Consider the following 16,667-nt stretch of genomic DNA (forward strand, 5'->3'; position numbering starts at 1 on the left):
GTGGGGGGAAGGGCGGAAGTTAGCCGGGGCGCAGCCTTTTCGTTTTCGCTGTGGCTTCTTTGCCGGGTCGGTCTGAGAACCGGCAGGACCTGTTCTTGAGGAGGCCGGTACTCAGGCAGGCACCTACAGCCACATCTAACCTCCGCAAGCAAACTTTTGTACACCGTGTGCAAATAAAACCCAGGGGTGCTGCTGAAGTAGACTCAGAGGCTGCTGGTGTGTTGAGTCCTTTTGGTACTTTCGACCCAGAAGGTGTAGGTGGGGCATAGGACAGTAAGGCCTACCAGTGCACCCAGGGAAACTTGCCCGTTTCTGCTGGCTTATGAGCATATTACTGGTGAAAGTGAAAGTCGCTCAGTCGTGTCCAACTCTTTTCGAATACAGTCCATGGAATTCTCCAGGCCAGAATACTGGAGTGGGTAGCATTTCCCTTCTCCAGGGGATCTTCCCAACCCAGGGATCGAACCTAGGTCTCCCACATTATGGGCAGATTCTTTACCAGCTGAGCCACAAGGGAAGCCCAAGAATATTGGAGTGGGTAGCCTATCCCTTCTCCAGCTGATCTTCCCGGCCTAGGAATCGAACTAGGGTCTCCTGCATTGCAGGTGGATTCTTTACTAACTGAGCTATCAGGGAAGCCCTCAGAAAGGGGTCATTTCAGCCTCCAAGACATTAGTTGCTGCTGACAGAAAAATGCAGGAAGTGTCCCTGTACTTCTTGAGCCTAGATAGGCAGCAGGAACCAACCATTTCTTTGAATACCTGTGGCTTCCTTGAAAGAGCTTTGTTGTTGTTTCTCTTGGGTCACCTCTGAGAAAATCAGACTGTCAAGGCCATCCACAGCCTTGCTTAAAAATCTCTATGACCCTGCTGCTGCTGCTGCTAAGTCGCTTCAGTCGTGTCCGACTCTTAGCGACCCCATGGACGGTAGCCTACCAGGCTCCTCCATCCATGGGATTTTCCAGGCAAGAGTACTGGAGTGGGGTGCCATTGCCTTCTCCGCTATGACCCTGAGGAAATGTAAAATCGACAAGGGTTACCTTTTCTAGAACCCTCCTTGTCTCTGAAGAACCTTAATCGTCACTGTTTCTCCTTTTTTTTTTTTTTAACAGTGTGACGTTTGGATATCTTGTAAACAAAGCCAACTGTCAGTTTTTCCAGTAAAGTGAGCAGAAATTTTCATACATAGGTAGAAAGGGGCACAGTGACCTTTATAAGTGTTCCCAGGAGGTGCCAAAGAAGCAATGTTGATGCCATCTGATAGCTTAGTGGGGGGAAACTTGCTGAAAGGAATAAGGTTACTTTTTCTCTAATTCTTTTCTTATCTGGGTGTCTCAGTTTCCCTTCCAGTATTAATATGATGGAAAAGAGAATATAGGTGTCCCATGAAGCAAAGGAATCAGTCTGCATAAGAAGATGAAGGGACAGAGAAGTTGTCCCTCATCTCACTGAAGATAAGAGACGGGAATGATCTATTAAAATGTAGAGAAGGTCAAAAAACCCCGTTTATAAAGGTGGGACAGGAAGCGCACAGATTAAGTATTGGATAACATCAAAACTCCTTTTAGCAAATGCATGCAAGTTTTTTCATCCATCAACCTTAAAGAAAAAGTGATGAACTAACATTTGTCTTTCCAGAGCTATAAATTTGTTTCAAAGTTGGGTAACAAAGGAAAGGGTGAAAACATGTCCTGAGTCTTGAGTCTTCAGGAGTGGCAGTTAATTTTAAAGAGGAGGCAGAACAGTTACTTTCTGTTCCTTCTTTTCTGATAACTTTCTATTCCTTCTCTGATAACTATAAATAGTAAATGTGTGTCATGCGGCTTTCTTCTTGATGTGTACTTTTTTTTCCCTCCCCTCTCTCAGTGCCCTTGGGGAGAAGATCCACTCATTGGTTTTGTACCAAGCCTGACAAGGCCTCAGTTATCAGGTGGCCCCAGGATGATGTCACAAGTAGGAGAAAAACTGTTCCTAGAGCAAATAATGATGAGCCATGTGAAGGCGAATGCATGCTTGTACCCACATGTGAAGGTTTTGCAGGGGACTAAGAGGTCTGTGAAAGAGAGTTCCAATCAGAGTAAGAAATACAGCCCACAGATGGGCAGTCTTAATCCTGAGAGAGCTCGCCAGCACTTCCGGAGCTTCTGTTATCATGACGCACCTGGACCATGTGAGGCTGTCAGCCAACTGCAGGAATTATGCTGTCAGTGGCTGAGGCCAGAGATCCACTCAAAAGAGCAAATCTTGGAATTGCTGGTGCTGGAGCAGTTCCTGGCCGTTCTGCCCAGGCATATCCAGAACCGGGTGCAGAAGTATCGTCCACAGAGCGTCAAAGAGGCTGTGGCCCTGATAGACCGCTTTCAGAGAGAATCTGGTGGAATAAGCAATGAGGTGAGCAGAAAGATTCCTTACGTGTACACTGTGAAAGAGGGTGAAAGTGGGGGGCAATAATTGGAAAATGAGATGGATTAAGTCACTCTTCCGTTGTTCCTTTAGAATAGCTAAGTGCAATCTGAAATCACAGACTTGCAGTGACAGCTTCCAGGTTTGGGAGTTCCTGAGAGTCTTTTCCTGGCCTTAGAAAAAAGAAATGCATTTTGCCCTCTTTAGGGCTAGGGTGAATTGAAGGTGGTGGGCCTGGCCTAGCATGACCAAGGAGACAGGACTTAGCAGCCAGGAAATAAAAGGCAAGAAAATGCTAGGAAGGGGGGAAAACACTCCGAATGCAGGGTTTTAGAGGTCAAAGGCAGGAGAGGGTAGCAGTCAAAGTATAAATCAAACCTTTCTGGGGAGACTGCAAAGAAAGAGAAGAAATGGAAAGATAAAAGGGAAACAAGGATCAGAAAGAAGAAAAAAGCTAACAGAAAAATAGAGAAAATCTGAATGCTGAGAGGTGGTGCTCTCTGGGGAGGGAACACACATCTCAGGGCCAGGAGAAAAGAGCCTCCGTGGCCTTCCTCCATGCTTTGCCTTGGCCTTGCTGGTGAGTGGGTAACCAGGTCTGCCCTGGGAAGATGGCAGCATACTTCCTCTCCTTGAGAGCCCACCTTGAGGAGCACAAGTGTCTTAACACACCTGAAGTGTATGGAGGAAAGTTGAATCCAGCTCTTCCCCCTTTTTTTCCTCTGCTGCATCCCCTTCTCCGTGAAATTGTTCCCTGGACGTGAGAGGATTGGAAAATCTAACTGACAGAAAACCCTTTTTTATTCATTTTCTTATTCTTTAGAGAAAACTAGACAATAAAAGTCCACTAAATCAAGGATCCAAGTCTAGAAAGCAAGAGAGTGGAGGCAGTGAGAGACCAGGCAGCCTGCCCCTACCCTGCTCTTGGCCTGAGCCGTGGCTGTCCGAGGAGGTGTGGAGGCCAGCAACAGTCATAGCTTCTCTCATTTTAATCCGATTTTCCCAGATCATGTGTACAGTTCCTTGTGAGAAAATCATGGCACAATATCTCTTCATTTTTAAAAATTACTTCCTTACACACTCCCGAAACCTGGACTCTACTCTTGTTTGTTCTTCCACCACCACCCCAAAACCGAAAGCTCTTTGCTAATGAGGATGGGGATTATTTCTAGGTCACAGCCCATGAACTGGGAATGCTCTTGGGAGGAACAGCAGTGGCCCCAGGCTTTAAGTGGAAGCCAGCAGAGCCCCAACCAATGGGTATGTTCCAGAAAGAATGTTGGAATATATACCAGGTACTGCAAGAACAGCTGGGCTGGAATATTCACAAAGAAACCCAGCCTGTGTATGAAAGAGGTGAGGAGTTTCATCATAATTATCTTCTCCTGGGAGCTGTGATAGTAATTGGTTCAGGTAGCATGTCATGGGAATTTTCCAGGTGCCCAGTCATGCTTTAAGTTAGGATGTCTTTCTAGTGGGAGTACAGTAAGTCAGGGGTGGGTGAAGGTGAGGGTCATTCTGGGGTACAGAAACATCCAAACCACAGAACCCTGGTATTCACAATGTGGACCTTTATAGAAATTTGAGAAGAGAGAAGAAGGTAGAGCAGGGACAAGTGGAGTCACCTCACCGTTAGAAGTTAGAGGAGAAATTGGGATCAGAAATGGGCTGTCAGTGGCAGAATGGGAAGAGAATTGTACACCAGGAAAAAAGTAATAAAAGACAGAAATCTCCCATGTTTCCCACTGTACACTGGGTGACCTGAGGTTTTAATTTTCAGACACCCCTAATGCTTGCCCAGCTCAGTGAACAGTTTTTTAATGAGAGGAAAGACAATGGATTTCCTTTTATTTAATGAAAACTGGGAACCAATTTTATGAAGTGGTGGCTTTTTGATTCTAATTTACAAGGAGAAGGCCACTTCTGGTGCACATGTGCATGCACACACATACACACATACACACACACGTGTGAAGGTGAGCCATCTTTACTGAAGGAGTCCTAAACTGTAGAAATTGTTTCGGGGTATTCATAAACAGAAAATATATATATTTTTCTGGCTCCTTCCCCCCCACAGCTGTGCCTGCTGAAGAGAGTCTAGCCTTTTGTGAGCAGAAAAGTGCCTCAAGCTGGAAGATGGCATCTGAGCTCACCTTGTCTGAGTCCCAGGTGAGCTGCACTTTACAAGCTTTTTCAGGCAGCCTGAATGTGGCCTTGACTGCTTTTCTCTGCTGCCCATGATCCTACCTTACACAGCAGGTGCTCTGAGGCACATTAGCCCCAGGTGTTCCCTAGGCAACTAGGATTGGCACTGTGGGATTGGGCATCTCCCAAGCTGTGTACTGATCTCTTTGGCACTTTTTCTGTTATCTCACTTCTTTTCCCTTGAATCTTCTCCTCTTAACTTTTTTGGTGACTGGCCTCCCATGTAATTCAGAGATGAGTGATAGGACGGCTTCTGTTGTAGCGAGTACTGAACTACAACTTACTCTCTTCTCTAGAGGCCGTTGACATTTGAAGATGTGGCCGTTTCTTTTTCCGAGGAAGAATGGCAAATAATGGACCCTAATCAGAAGGCCCTCTACATTGATGTAATGCAGGAAGTCTACGAGACTGTCACCTATCTAGGTAAAGAGTCTTCCTTTCCTTTGTATAGCAATTGAGCAATGTTAACATCCTCAGTTCATGGAAAATACACCCTTGTGAGAGTGTCCCAGTGTCCCAGCAGTGGATTGGTTCTCAGCTTGATGGTTTGAGGGAAAGGGAAGGCAGATCCAGATCACCTGGAGAGCTTTTTACAAATACACATCTTTCTCCTAAGTAGACTGCTTGATCTATCATACTCTTGCCCTACCCTGCAAGCCTACTCTTTCCAGATCTTTTCCATGTCAGTAGAAAGCACAGTTTACCAGTTGTTCAGGCCCCAAACCTCTCAGTTATCCTTTTTTCCAGTCCTTTTGTTATACCCTACCCCCCAGCCAATCAGTCAGCAAGTACTCTTAGCTCTGTCTTCAAAACAGGTCGTGAATACAACCATGTCTCAACCTCTTCTGCTCTTACCATCCTGGTCTCAGCCTCCTCATCTCTAACCAGGTTTGCTGGAATACCGCAGGACTCCCAGTCCCATGACGTTTCCATGTGTCCTTAGGTTTAGTTCCTAGCTTTCTCATTGCATATCCACCCACAGCCACAGTAGAATATAAAGAAGATACTGAGTTTAGATTCTGCCCATTTAAATGTTTGGAGTAAATAAAAGTATAAAGAGTTATTCACTTTTTCTGAAAATAGTCTGGAATTTAGATGGCAGTCCATGACCTCCAAGTTTTATTCTCAGAGCATTATCATTGCACCCTAAACTTAAAGTGATCTGCTTAGCACAAGGGCAAGAACCATAGACCCAACATCCCCAAGAGTTCAAGGACATTCTTGGGAGAGTCTCTTTGAGGTAAATGTACATATAGGAAGAGGAGAAAATTCCTTAATAGGAGACTTTATAAGGGCTTTACATTTTTAAGATTTTGTTCCTATATATTTTTAAAAATTAACCTCTTTATTGAGTTATTTGTAGATTCACATGCATATTTAAAATGTAATACAAAGAACCCATATACACTTTACCCATTTTCCCTCAATGATAACTTTTGCAAAAGTATATAATGTCACAACGAGGATAATAAAATGGGTACAGTCCACTGACCGTTCATATTTCCATTTTTCCTTGTATTCACTTGTGGATGTGTATGTATTTAGTTCTATAAGGTTTTATCACGTGGAGGTTTGTATATTCACCACCCCAATCAAGATACATTACCACAAGGATCCCTCCTGTTGCCCTTTTATCAATATAACAACACACACTTCGCTCCCACACCCTACCTCATCACCAACCTATGCCAACCACTGATCTGCTTACAGTTTTTAAATTTTACCATTTCAAAAATGTATGATTAGAGTCATAAAATGCGTAGCTTTGGGAGATTTAACTTTTCTCCTTCACAATAATTCCCTGGAAATTCGTCTAAGTTATTGTGTGTATCAGTAGTTCATTCATTTTTACTGCTGAGAAGCATTCCATAATATTGATAAACCACAATTTGTTTAACCATTCATCCATTGAAAGATATTTTTGCTGTTTTCAGTCTTGGGCTATTGCAAATAAAGCTTCCATGAACATTCCTGTACAGAATTTTGTGTAGAGACGGTAAGTTTTCCTTTCTCTGGGATGGATGCCTTAAGAGTGAAATTGCTGTTTCATATGGTAATTAGATGTTTAATGCTAAACTCTTTTTCTGAGTGGCTGCATCATTTTACCTTCCTAGCCAGCAGTGGATGTGATCCAGTTTTTCCACATTCTTGCCATTGTTTAATAGTATTACCATTAATAGGTAAAACAACAATACAGTATACTAATGCATATATATGGAATTTGAAAGATGGTAACGATAACCCTATATGCAAGTCAGAATAAGAGACACAGATGCATGGAACAATTTTATGGACTCTGAGGGAGAAGGTGAGGGTGGGACGTTCCGGGAGAATAGCATTGAAACATGTATATTATCGTATGTGAAACAGAACACCATTCCATGTTCGATGCATGAGACAAGGGCTCAGGGCCGGGGCAATGGGATGACCCAGAGGGATGGGATGGGGAGGGAGGTGGGTGGGGGGCCCAGGAAGGGGAACACATGTAAACCCATGGCTGATTCATGTCAATGTATGGCAAAAACTATTACAATATTGTAAAGTAATTAGCCCCCAACTAAAATAAATAAATTTATTAAAAAAAAATAATAATAAAAGAGGAATACATATGTCAAAAAAAAAAATAGTATTACCATTTAAAAAAATTTTTTTGGCCTTCTGTTAAGTATGTAATGTCATTGTGGCTTGGACTTGCATTTCGCTAATAGCTAATGATGTTGTAGTTTTTCGTGTGCTTATTTGCCATCTTTATATTATCTTCAGTGAAACGGCCTTTGCCATGGTTTTCATTATGTTGTTTTTTAACTGTTGAATTTTGAGAGTTCTTTTATAGATTGTAGTGCTTTCTTGGATATATGGTTTGCAAGTAGTTTCCCCAAGTCTGTATATTTTTCTTTTTACCTCTTCCCATGGGTTTCCACAGAGTAAGTTTTTTATTTTGATGCCCAATTTTTCATTTTTCTTTTTACTGATTGTATTTTTGGTATCAGGGCTAGCCATAGATCCCTAAAATTTTCTGTATTTTTCCTAAAAGTTTTTTAAGTTTACATTTAAGCCTGTGATTAATATTGAGTTGATTCTATATAAGATATGAAATTTAGGTTGAAGCTCATTTGTTTTTTTGCCTATGTAGGTCCAGTTGCTTCAGCCTTGTTTATTGAAAAGGCTGGCCTTCCTCCATTGAATTGCTTATCACTTTTGTCAAAATCATTTGGACATACTTGTGTATCTGTTTTGTTCATCGAGTTATGTGTCTATCCCTCTGCCACTATTGCACTTTCTTGATTACTGTAGCTATACAATATAGAAAGCCTAAATCAGGTAGTCTTTCTTCCTACTTGATTCTTTTGTCAAGATAAATTTTATTTTAAGCTATGCTAGGGCCTGTCCCTTTCCATGTAAATTTTAGAATAAGCTTATCTGTAAGAAACTTTTTTGGAATTTTGCTAGAAATTACATTAAACTATATGTTAATTTGAGGAGGATTGATATCTTTACTGTGTTGATTTTTCCAAACAATGAACACAGTATGTTTATTCAAGTTTTCTTTGATTTCTTTCATCATCTAAAAAATTTATTTCTTTATTTATTTTGGCTGCACTTGGTCTTTATTGTGGTGTGCAGGCTTTTCTAGTTACAGCTCGAGGGCTCTCTCTAGTTGCAGCATGCTAGCTTCATTGCCCGGGGGCAGGTGGGATTTTAGTTCCCCAACCAGGGATCAAACCTGAGTCCCCTGCATTGGAAGGTGGATTCTTAACCACTGGACCACCAGGGAAGTCCCATCACCAACTTTTTGATAGAGAAAAAAATTTATTTTATTTATATTTTTGTTAGAGTATAGTTGTGCATCTACTTTTTCTAATTTTCAGTGTGCAGATCCTCTACATGTTTGCCAAGTATATGCAGAAGCATTTAATTTTCATTGGCACAACTGTAAATGGTATTTTAAATTTTTGTTAAAAACATGTTCACTGTTTTTATATAGGTATGCCTCTAATTTTATGTTTTATTCTTTTATCCTGTGACCCTACAGAACTTGCTTATTAGTTCTAAGAAGCTTTTTTGGGGTAAATTTCTTGGGAATTTTATACATAGTCACATGATCTACAGTGCCTTTTTATTTATTTATTTATTTTTTTACCTTGTTGCAATAGGTCCAACTTCTGGTACAATGTTGAATAAGAGTGGTGAGAGCAAACATCCTTGCCTTCTTCCCAATTTTATCATGGAAGCGTTATGTCTTTCACTATTACATGTGATGTTAGTGCAGGGTTTTTATTGATACTTTATCAAGTTGATATAATTCCTAACTTTCCTAGTGTTTTTATTTATTTATTTTTGGCTGTGCTGAGTCTTTGTTGCAGCACTCGGGATCTTTAGTTGAAGCGTGTGAACTCTTAGTTGTGGCGTACAAATTCTTAGTTGCGTCATGCAGGATCTAGTTCCCTGACCAGGAATTGAACCTGGGCCCCCTGTATTGGGAATGTGGAGTCTTAGCCATTGGTCCACCAGGGAAGTCCCTCTTGAGGTTTTTTTATCATTAATAGATGTAGGGTTTGTCAAATACTTTTCTGTGTCAGCTAATGGGATTATGATCTTTCAAAGCTTGTTGATATATGGTGGGTTATGTTGATTGATTTCAAATATTAAAATCCTACTTGACCATGGTATATAATGCTTACATATTGTTACATTCAGATTGCCAATATTTTGTTGAGGATTTTTGTGTTGAAGTTCATGGCAGATGTTAGTCTGTAGTTTTCCTTTTTAGTACTGTCTTTGTGTGATTTTGTTATCAGGGTAATTGCTGGCCTTATGAAATGATTTGGGTAATATTTCTTCCTCTTTTCTGGAAGAGATGATATAAAAGTGGTGTTAATTGTATAGATATTTTGAAGAATCCTCCAGTAACACTATATGAGCCTAGAGATGTCTGTTTTGGCAGCTTTTTAATTATGAATTCAATTTTTAATTTTCAGAGTGCTATTCAGATTATCTATTTCACATTGGTTGAATTCTGGTAGTTTGCAGATTTTGAGAAATTCACCCATTTTCCCCTAACTTTTAAAATTTGTGAACATAAGTTGGTTATAGTATTCCCTTATTATCTCTTTAATTGCTGCAGAATGTGTAGTGATAGACCCAGTTTCCTTCCTGATATGGATGGTTTGCGTCTTCTTTCATTTTTGCCTAAGTTAATACAGGTTTATCAATTTTATTACTTTTTTGAGGAGCAATTTTTTTGTTTAATTTCTGCTGTGATCTTTATTATTCCTTTCTTCAGCTGTTATTTTCCTTTTTTTCTAGTTTCTTGAGGTAGAAACTTAGATTGATTATTTGAGAGCTTTCCTCTTTTCTGTTGTATGCCTTTAGGGCTATACATTTTCCTCTGAGCATTCCTATAGCTGCATTCCACATCTTTTGATATATTATAATTTCATTTTCATTTAATTATGTATTTTTAAATTTCCCTTGAGACTTTCTCTTTGAATCATGGATTATTTAGAAGTATACTTCCATTTGTTTCCATATATTTTAGATTTTTCTATTGTCTTTCTGGTTTTGATTACCAATCTGATCATTTTTGTCAGATTGCCCTTTCTCACTCAAGTTGTAATTTTTTTTTTTTTTTTGTTCTAGGTGTGCTGTGTGATTTATTTTTTTGTATCCTGATCATTTTGTCTATTATGTTAGGAGAGTCTGGGTCCTATTTAAATATTTTAATGGGCAGTCACTCTGTTTTAGTTTAGCATGTAAGTTCTTTCTTACTTTGTGGAATATGTGTCTAGTGACAGCTTAATTTTCAGAGCCTTTATGGTATTATTTTCGTCTCCTTGATTTATGTGGAACTGCTGGGATTCCCATGTGTTCCTGCTTATGCTGCCCAAGAGTGAGGAATGAGGAAGATCTTTACTTAGGCTAGAGTGTCTCTCAGTGGGAATCTCTGACCCACAGGGATGAAGAGGCTTCCTGGGGCAGGCTGCTAGTGGCTGGTTAGCTAGGTCCCTCTTGCTAGTTCTGCATGACAAATCTGATGTCTCCGACTGGAGTTCTGATGTTGTCAGAATGTTTCCCATTTCAGATTGGGGACGGAGTAAACCTATTCAGGTAGCATTCTGTTGCTCAGTTGAGATTTGGAAAACACTAGATCTGAGTGGCCTAAATTTTTAGATGTGGGGATGTAAGATACCTACTGTGTTACTCTTCTAGTCCTGGGGTCCCAAACCATTTTGCCTTCCTCTTACCACTTTTTAGAATTCTCTGTTCATTATATCTTGCATTCTTGAATGGATTTGTTGTTGTGCCCAGCAAGGAGGACCAGGGAGAAATGGGTCTGTACCATTTTGTCCAGATTGGACCAAAAATCCCTTGTTCCTGTATTTTTAAAAAGCTGTCAGCATTGAGTTTTCTTTCCATGCCTACAGTTTTCTTGTTCTGGGAAACAGGTGGCTGATTCTTCTGTTTATTCCAACAGGGTTAAAGCTCAAAAATGACACTGGAAATGACCCACCTGTATCTCTTTCTACATTAGAAATACAACCATCAGGATGCAAAGTATTAAGAAAGGCCAGAATGAAAGTTGCTCAGACAACAATGGGCAATGAAAATCACAGTGGTACATGCAGGGTACGGAAACGACACCGTGCTTTTCCAGGGAGGAAAAGAAAGAAACTTATTACTTGTCAACAAGAGCTTCCAAAACCTGTGGATCTTCATGGGAAAGGCTACGCGGAAGAGAAACCTTTTAAATGTCAGGAATGTGGGAAAAGCTTCAGAGTTAGCTCTGACCTTATTAAGCACCAGAGAATTCACACTGAAGAGAAACCCTATAAATGTCAACAATGTGATAAGCGGTTTAGATGGAGTTCAGATCTTAATAAGCACTTATTGGCACACCAAGGAATTAAACCATATAGATGCTCATGGTGTGGAAAAAGCTTTAGTCATAACACAAATCTACACACACACCTAAGAATTCACACTGGAGAGAAGCCGTTTAAATGTTATGAATGTGGGAAAAGATTCATTCAGAACTCCCACCTTATTAAACACCAGAGAACCCACACAGGTGAACAGCCTTATACTTGTAGCATATGCAGGAGAAATTTTAGCAGGCGGTCAAGCCTTCTTAGACACCAGAAACTCCACAGGAGAAGGGAACCAGGTCCAGTGTCTCCAGTCTGAGGAAAGTCACCATTTAGAGCTAGATCCTGGATGTGATAAAAGAATCATAATGTTGAGGTAGCCCATAATAGGGATCTATCATCAACAATGTTTCTAGGAGGAGCACATGGGATGTTTCACAAAAAGGAATCGAAACTCGCTCTTTTATGCACCGTTGTATCTTCAGTGCCTACCACCAATACCTGGAAAATTCTTTATAAATAAAAGAATCATTCTTATATATCTGAAGTTACCTGTTTATATCTGTATCTGTCTGGTTACTCAGCCTCTCCATCCTCCATGATCTAAATTCTTCAGGTATCAGGTACTCAGCAAATATATGATGGCGAGGAATCCTACTCCCATTCTTTCTCAGGAGAGATGGATCATAAGAGTATTCAGTTTCTCTGAAGGGAGCTCAGAATGCATTACTAAGTTTGAGGCAGTATTTGTGGCTATCATCCTATCTACATGAACAACCTAAGCCCAGGGTTCAGGGAACTGTATCTGGAAACAGGAAGAGAAGTTTCAGTGTTTGCCCTGTGAGAAGTACCCCCATTCTAGTTGCCTCTTCCCTGAGCACCCACTACTGCAGTGTTTTCTGTCAAGGAATTCTAGCATTAAGCAAAGGCCTAGGGGCCTTGGAAGCACTTGATAGCTTTCTTCCTGCTGAGCCTTTCAACACTGAGGTATTTAGACTGAAATGATGAAGGAGGCAGCCTGGGCTCTCATCTGAGTACCTGTCTCTCTAGAAGGCATAGAGCATGTGAGTGGCCTTTATTTTTACTTTCATTATATGGACTGGAAGACTTTCAAGTTGATACCACCCTGCTCCAGGACCTAACAGGAGGCCAACTTGTATGGCTGTTCAGGCATTGCTTCATACATACGGATTCTTTGCAGGAAGATCTGGAGATTTTGCAAACTGATTTATTCAGAATGCTAAGGAGAGCCCTGGGACCTCATGGTCTTGTAGCCTTAGTGAACATTGGATGCTAGGAGGAGATGTCCAGTCAGAGTAGGGTAAGGCCTATGACTTAAAAGTGATGGCTCACTGAAAGCCAGGTCAGACAGAAACTAGTTTGTTCATGTCGGGATTTTAGTTCCCGGACCAGGGATCAAACCTGTGCCCCCTGCAGTGGAAGCATGGAGTCCTAACCACTGGACAGCCAGGAGAGTCCCTGTGTAGCATTTAGAAAGAAGAGATGGACTCAAAAATTGAAGTACTGTGTGGGTGGAGCCAGCAGTTACTGCCCATTCACCAAAGTTGCTGAGAACAGGTTGGCGAAAGGGCACTCCATCTTCCCAAAGTTGCTGTCCCCACTCACAACACTTGTAGCTTCAGAGTTCCTATTGCAGGTTCTCATCTATACTGACATTCTCAGGAGAGGTTAAAAACAGGGAACATGGGTCTTTTAGAGATTAGTTTGTTTTTTTCTTTTAACTGGAGGAAAATTGCTTTACAATGTTGTATTGGTTTCTGCTGTACAACAGTGCAAATCAGCCGTAAGTATACGTATTTCACCTCCCTCTTGAGCCTCCCTCCCCTCCCTCATCCCTCCTCTCTAGGTCATCACAGAGCGCCTGGCTGGGCTCCGTGTTATATATAGCAATTTCTCACCTGCTATAGAGATCAGTTTTTTTTTTAAGGCATAAATGGCAGGAACACCTTTTAGATGTAAATAGAAACAGGAAGAGGATTGGGAATTCCTGGTTCAAAGTTCAGATACTCCACTACTCCAGGAAGAAAGGACATTCTTGTCCTAGTGGAACAGAATGTAGAAGCTGGGTCTCCTGGCTGACTCATTAGTACCTATTCTTGCCTTTTAACCCTCTGCCATGGCCTTGCAGGGCCCCCTTCCCCATGCGTCTTGACCACTCATGTCAGCCCTCACCATCTCAGAAAAAGAAGTGGGCACTAAAGGAAGAAATGGCAGGATGGAATGAAGGGGAGATGTCATTCTGCTTCATACTTGCTAGCCACCTCCCCGGCATGTGGCTAAAGAGGTGAGAACTCGGATGCTTTTCTGAGGACAATGGAGACATCATACAAAATCCAGGGGACTGGAGATGCAGGCTGGATATTCATTCAGGGGACAAAATGGAGAGGCCACTTAAGATCCCACAGGCGGAGATGGCACTGAAGAGACAAAAGATGACCAGAACCAGGGGTGAGGGTTGTGGGCTCCTATTTCCTCCCTTGTGCTCTGGCTCACAGCAAGTGAGGGATATCAGGGAAAAGATGGGCTGAGAATGGAGCCAGGAGAGCAGCAGTGGTCTTTTGCCTTCCAATCTCTGCATTTGTGATGCCTGAGGTTGGGAGTCAAGGGCTCAGGGAGCAGAGTGCCACTGCCTGCTGTGACCAAGGCACCAGGACCTGTCCTCATGTGCAGGCCAGTTCATGCAAGACTATGTCTCTTCAACTTCTCCTGCCCAGAAAACAGTGATGTGGCTGCTACCAAAGAGCCTGTGTGTGGGGGGGGTCCTTTCCATCCCTTCACCCATCCCAGCAGCCTCTTCCTCCATCACTGCCTTGCTCCCTTGGCCGTGGCCACGCCCGCTTCAGCCACCACCAATTGTGAGTGGTCCCCCTCTGTCCCCAGGGGAATGGGCACAGTGACTGAGAATGGGCAGGCAGGGCAGGGAGAGAAGAAAAATGAAATTATGGTCTTGTCATTGTCAGATTCAAATGCTCTCTTTGCTACCTCTTCTCTCTAGTTTTTGAAAAACATGAGATGTTAGGTTGTTGGTCACCATGATGACTCTGTTGGGGTGGGATGGAGGGAAGCTATTCCTAATATGAAGGAGGGAACTCCCTACAAAAGCCTGTCCCAGGCTGGGTGGCCAGACACAGTGGCTGTGAAGGCCATCCATTCCTGTCACCGTCTTTGCCTTCTTCCCTCCCTCTGTGCCACCTGCTCCTTCCTACCGTCATGGGCCAAGCGAGGGATGGAGCTGTGGACAAAGTGAAGGGGAGGGAGGGCCATCCTCCTGAGGATCAACAGTCATGAGCACGTGAGGAGGAAAGGAGTGGTGGTGAGCACCTGTCACCTCTTGATCTTCCAGACCACCTGGGGGGAGGAGGGAGGGAGGAGGCCAGGCCAACTCTGGGAAGCAGTTCTGCTCCAGGGTTGGCATTTCAGGTGAAGTAGAGAGAAAGAGCCAGGAAACCCCAAGAGAGGTTTCCCTCATCCCTCCTTAGGCTCTGATGTGTGACCGGGGGTGACAGGAAAGAACTGACTCCAACCCCTGGGCTGCAGACACCTCAGAGGAACTTGACTTTGGTGACACATCTCATGGCTGAGAGTGTTCTCTCTTCAGGTAGTGCTCATATATCTGCCATCCCCAGGCCTCCCTTGGGGAGGCCTTTAGCTTCCCTAAAGGGTGTTATTTTGGGTTTTCTTCTTAACCTTATGCCCCATTCACTGAAGTGTCAGCACCATATTTTTTGGGCATTCCCCATACTGGAGCCAGTGCAGGTTCTCACATAAAGTTGAGGTGGTACAGGCACAAGCTATCTGCACATTGTGTGTGTGTGTGTGTGTGTGTGTGTGTGTGTGTGTGTGTGTGTAAAGCAAACATAAAGGGAAACATCTGATCCTTACCAGACTGAAAAATAGCCATCTTAACTCTGTCTATTGTTTGCTTTTAAGGAATAGTTAGGGAGTTTGGGATGCCTGGAAAATCCCATGGACGGAGAAGCCTGGTAGGCTACAGTCCATGGGGTCGCTAAGAGTCGGACACGACTGAGCGACTTCACTTTCACTTTTCCCTTTCATGCACTGGAGAAGGAAATGGCAACCCACTCCAGTATTCTTGCCTGGAGAATCCCAGGGACGGTGGAGCCTGGTGGGCTGCCGTCTATGGGGTCGCACAGAGTCGGACACGACTGAAGCGACTTAGCAGTAGCAGCAGCAGTTGGGATGGACATGTACACACTGCTGTATTTAAAATGGATAACCAACAAGGACCTACTGTCGAGCACAGAGAACTCTGCTCAATGTTGTGTGGCAGCCTCAATGGCAGGGGAGTTTGGGGGAGAACAGATACATGTGTAGACATATGGCTGAGTCCCTGGGCTATGCACCTGAAACTATCACAACATTGTTAATCGGCTATACCCCAAAACAAAAGTTAAAAAAAGGCCCTTATTAAAACAGGATTTTAGCAGGAATGTGAGCTGAGAGAAATGTAACAGTAGAGGGGGAGTCTATGTGGATCATATCCCCTTGTCCAGCCCTTACTCCCACAGATCCTGACACAGCGGGTGAAACCTTTCTGAAAATTCACAACAATGGAGAAAATTCTCAAGTCTTCAGGCTCAGTGGACACAGGCCTACCCAGGCCCAGGCTCCTAATGGTCCTTGTACAAAGACTCACCCCTCCTTTGCCAAAGCCTTTCTGCCCATTGTGCTGGCCAGGGCCCCTCTGGGAGCCGGCATCCCCGCGGGATAGATCAGCACGAAAACAATATATCTTCCCTTCAGTGGTCTTTGACAAGTCTGGGAAGCAAGGCTTCCTTATCTGTGGTCCATGGATGAGTTCAAAGGACTTTCAAAATTCTGAGTATGTGGGCATTTCTCTGAGAAGCTAGGTGATACCTTTTTGGGGTTATTGAAAGTCTTTGTGACCTCTGAGCCTTTAGGCACAATTACTGCTGCAGTTCACCTTCAGAAAACTAAGATCATGGCATCTGGTCCCATCACTTCATGGCAAATAGATGGGGAAACAGTGGAAACAGTGTCAGACTTTATTTTGGGGGGCTCCAAAATCACTGCTGATGGTGATTGCAGCCATGAAATTAAAAGACGCTTACTCCTTGGAAGGAAGGTTATGACCAACCTAGATAGCATATTTCAAAGCAGAGACATTACTTTGCCAACAAAGGTCCGTCTA

At 42.8% G+C, this 16,667-nt stretch overlaps 1 protein-coding gene across 5 annotated transcripts in view; it reads left to right on the forward strand.

Moving 5' to 3' along the window:
• The window catches only part of ZNF75D (zinc finger protein 75D), a 28,079-nt gene that overhangs the window by 366 nt on the left and 11,046 nt on the right, over positions 1-16,667 (forward strand). For 3 of the 5 annotated variants that reach the window (XR_014076129.1, XR_014076130.1, XR_014076131.1), the window contains exons 2-6: positions 1,866-2,390; positions 3,575-3,758; positions 4,480-4,571; positions 4,904-5,030; positions 13,623-13,778. Coding sequence is in view for 2 of the 5 variants with exons in the window: in XM_081567425.1 (XP_081423551.1) it covers positions 1,941-2,390; positions 3,575-3,758; positions 4,480-4,571; positions 4,904-5,030; positions 11,083-11,792 (1,563 nt within the window). In the remaining 3 variants the exon portion in view is untranslated. Of the gene's footprint in view, positions 1-1,865; positions 2,391-3,574; positions 3,759-4,479; positions 4,572-4,903; positions 5,031-6,541; positions 6,604-11,082; positions 12,011-13,622; positions 13,779-16,667 lie in introns of those variants that run through there. The other 2 variants (XM_081567426.1, XM_081567425.1) reach the window with 2 other exon arrangements.

The sequence above is a fragment of the Giraffa tippelskirchi genome, chromosome X (genome assembly GCF_054371585.1).
Source record: "Giraffa tippelskirchi isolate mGirTip1 chromosome X, T2T-mGirTip1v1.2.pri, whole genome shotgun sequence".
Classification (NCBI taxonomy): Eukaryota; Metazoa; Chordata; class Mammalia; order Artiodactyla; family Giraffidae; genus Giraffa; species Giraffa tippelskirchi.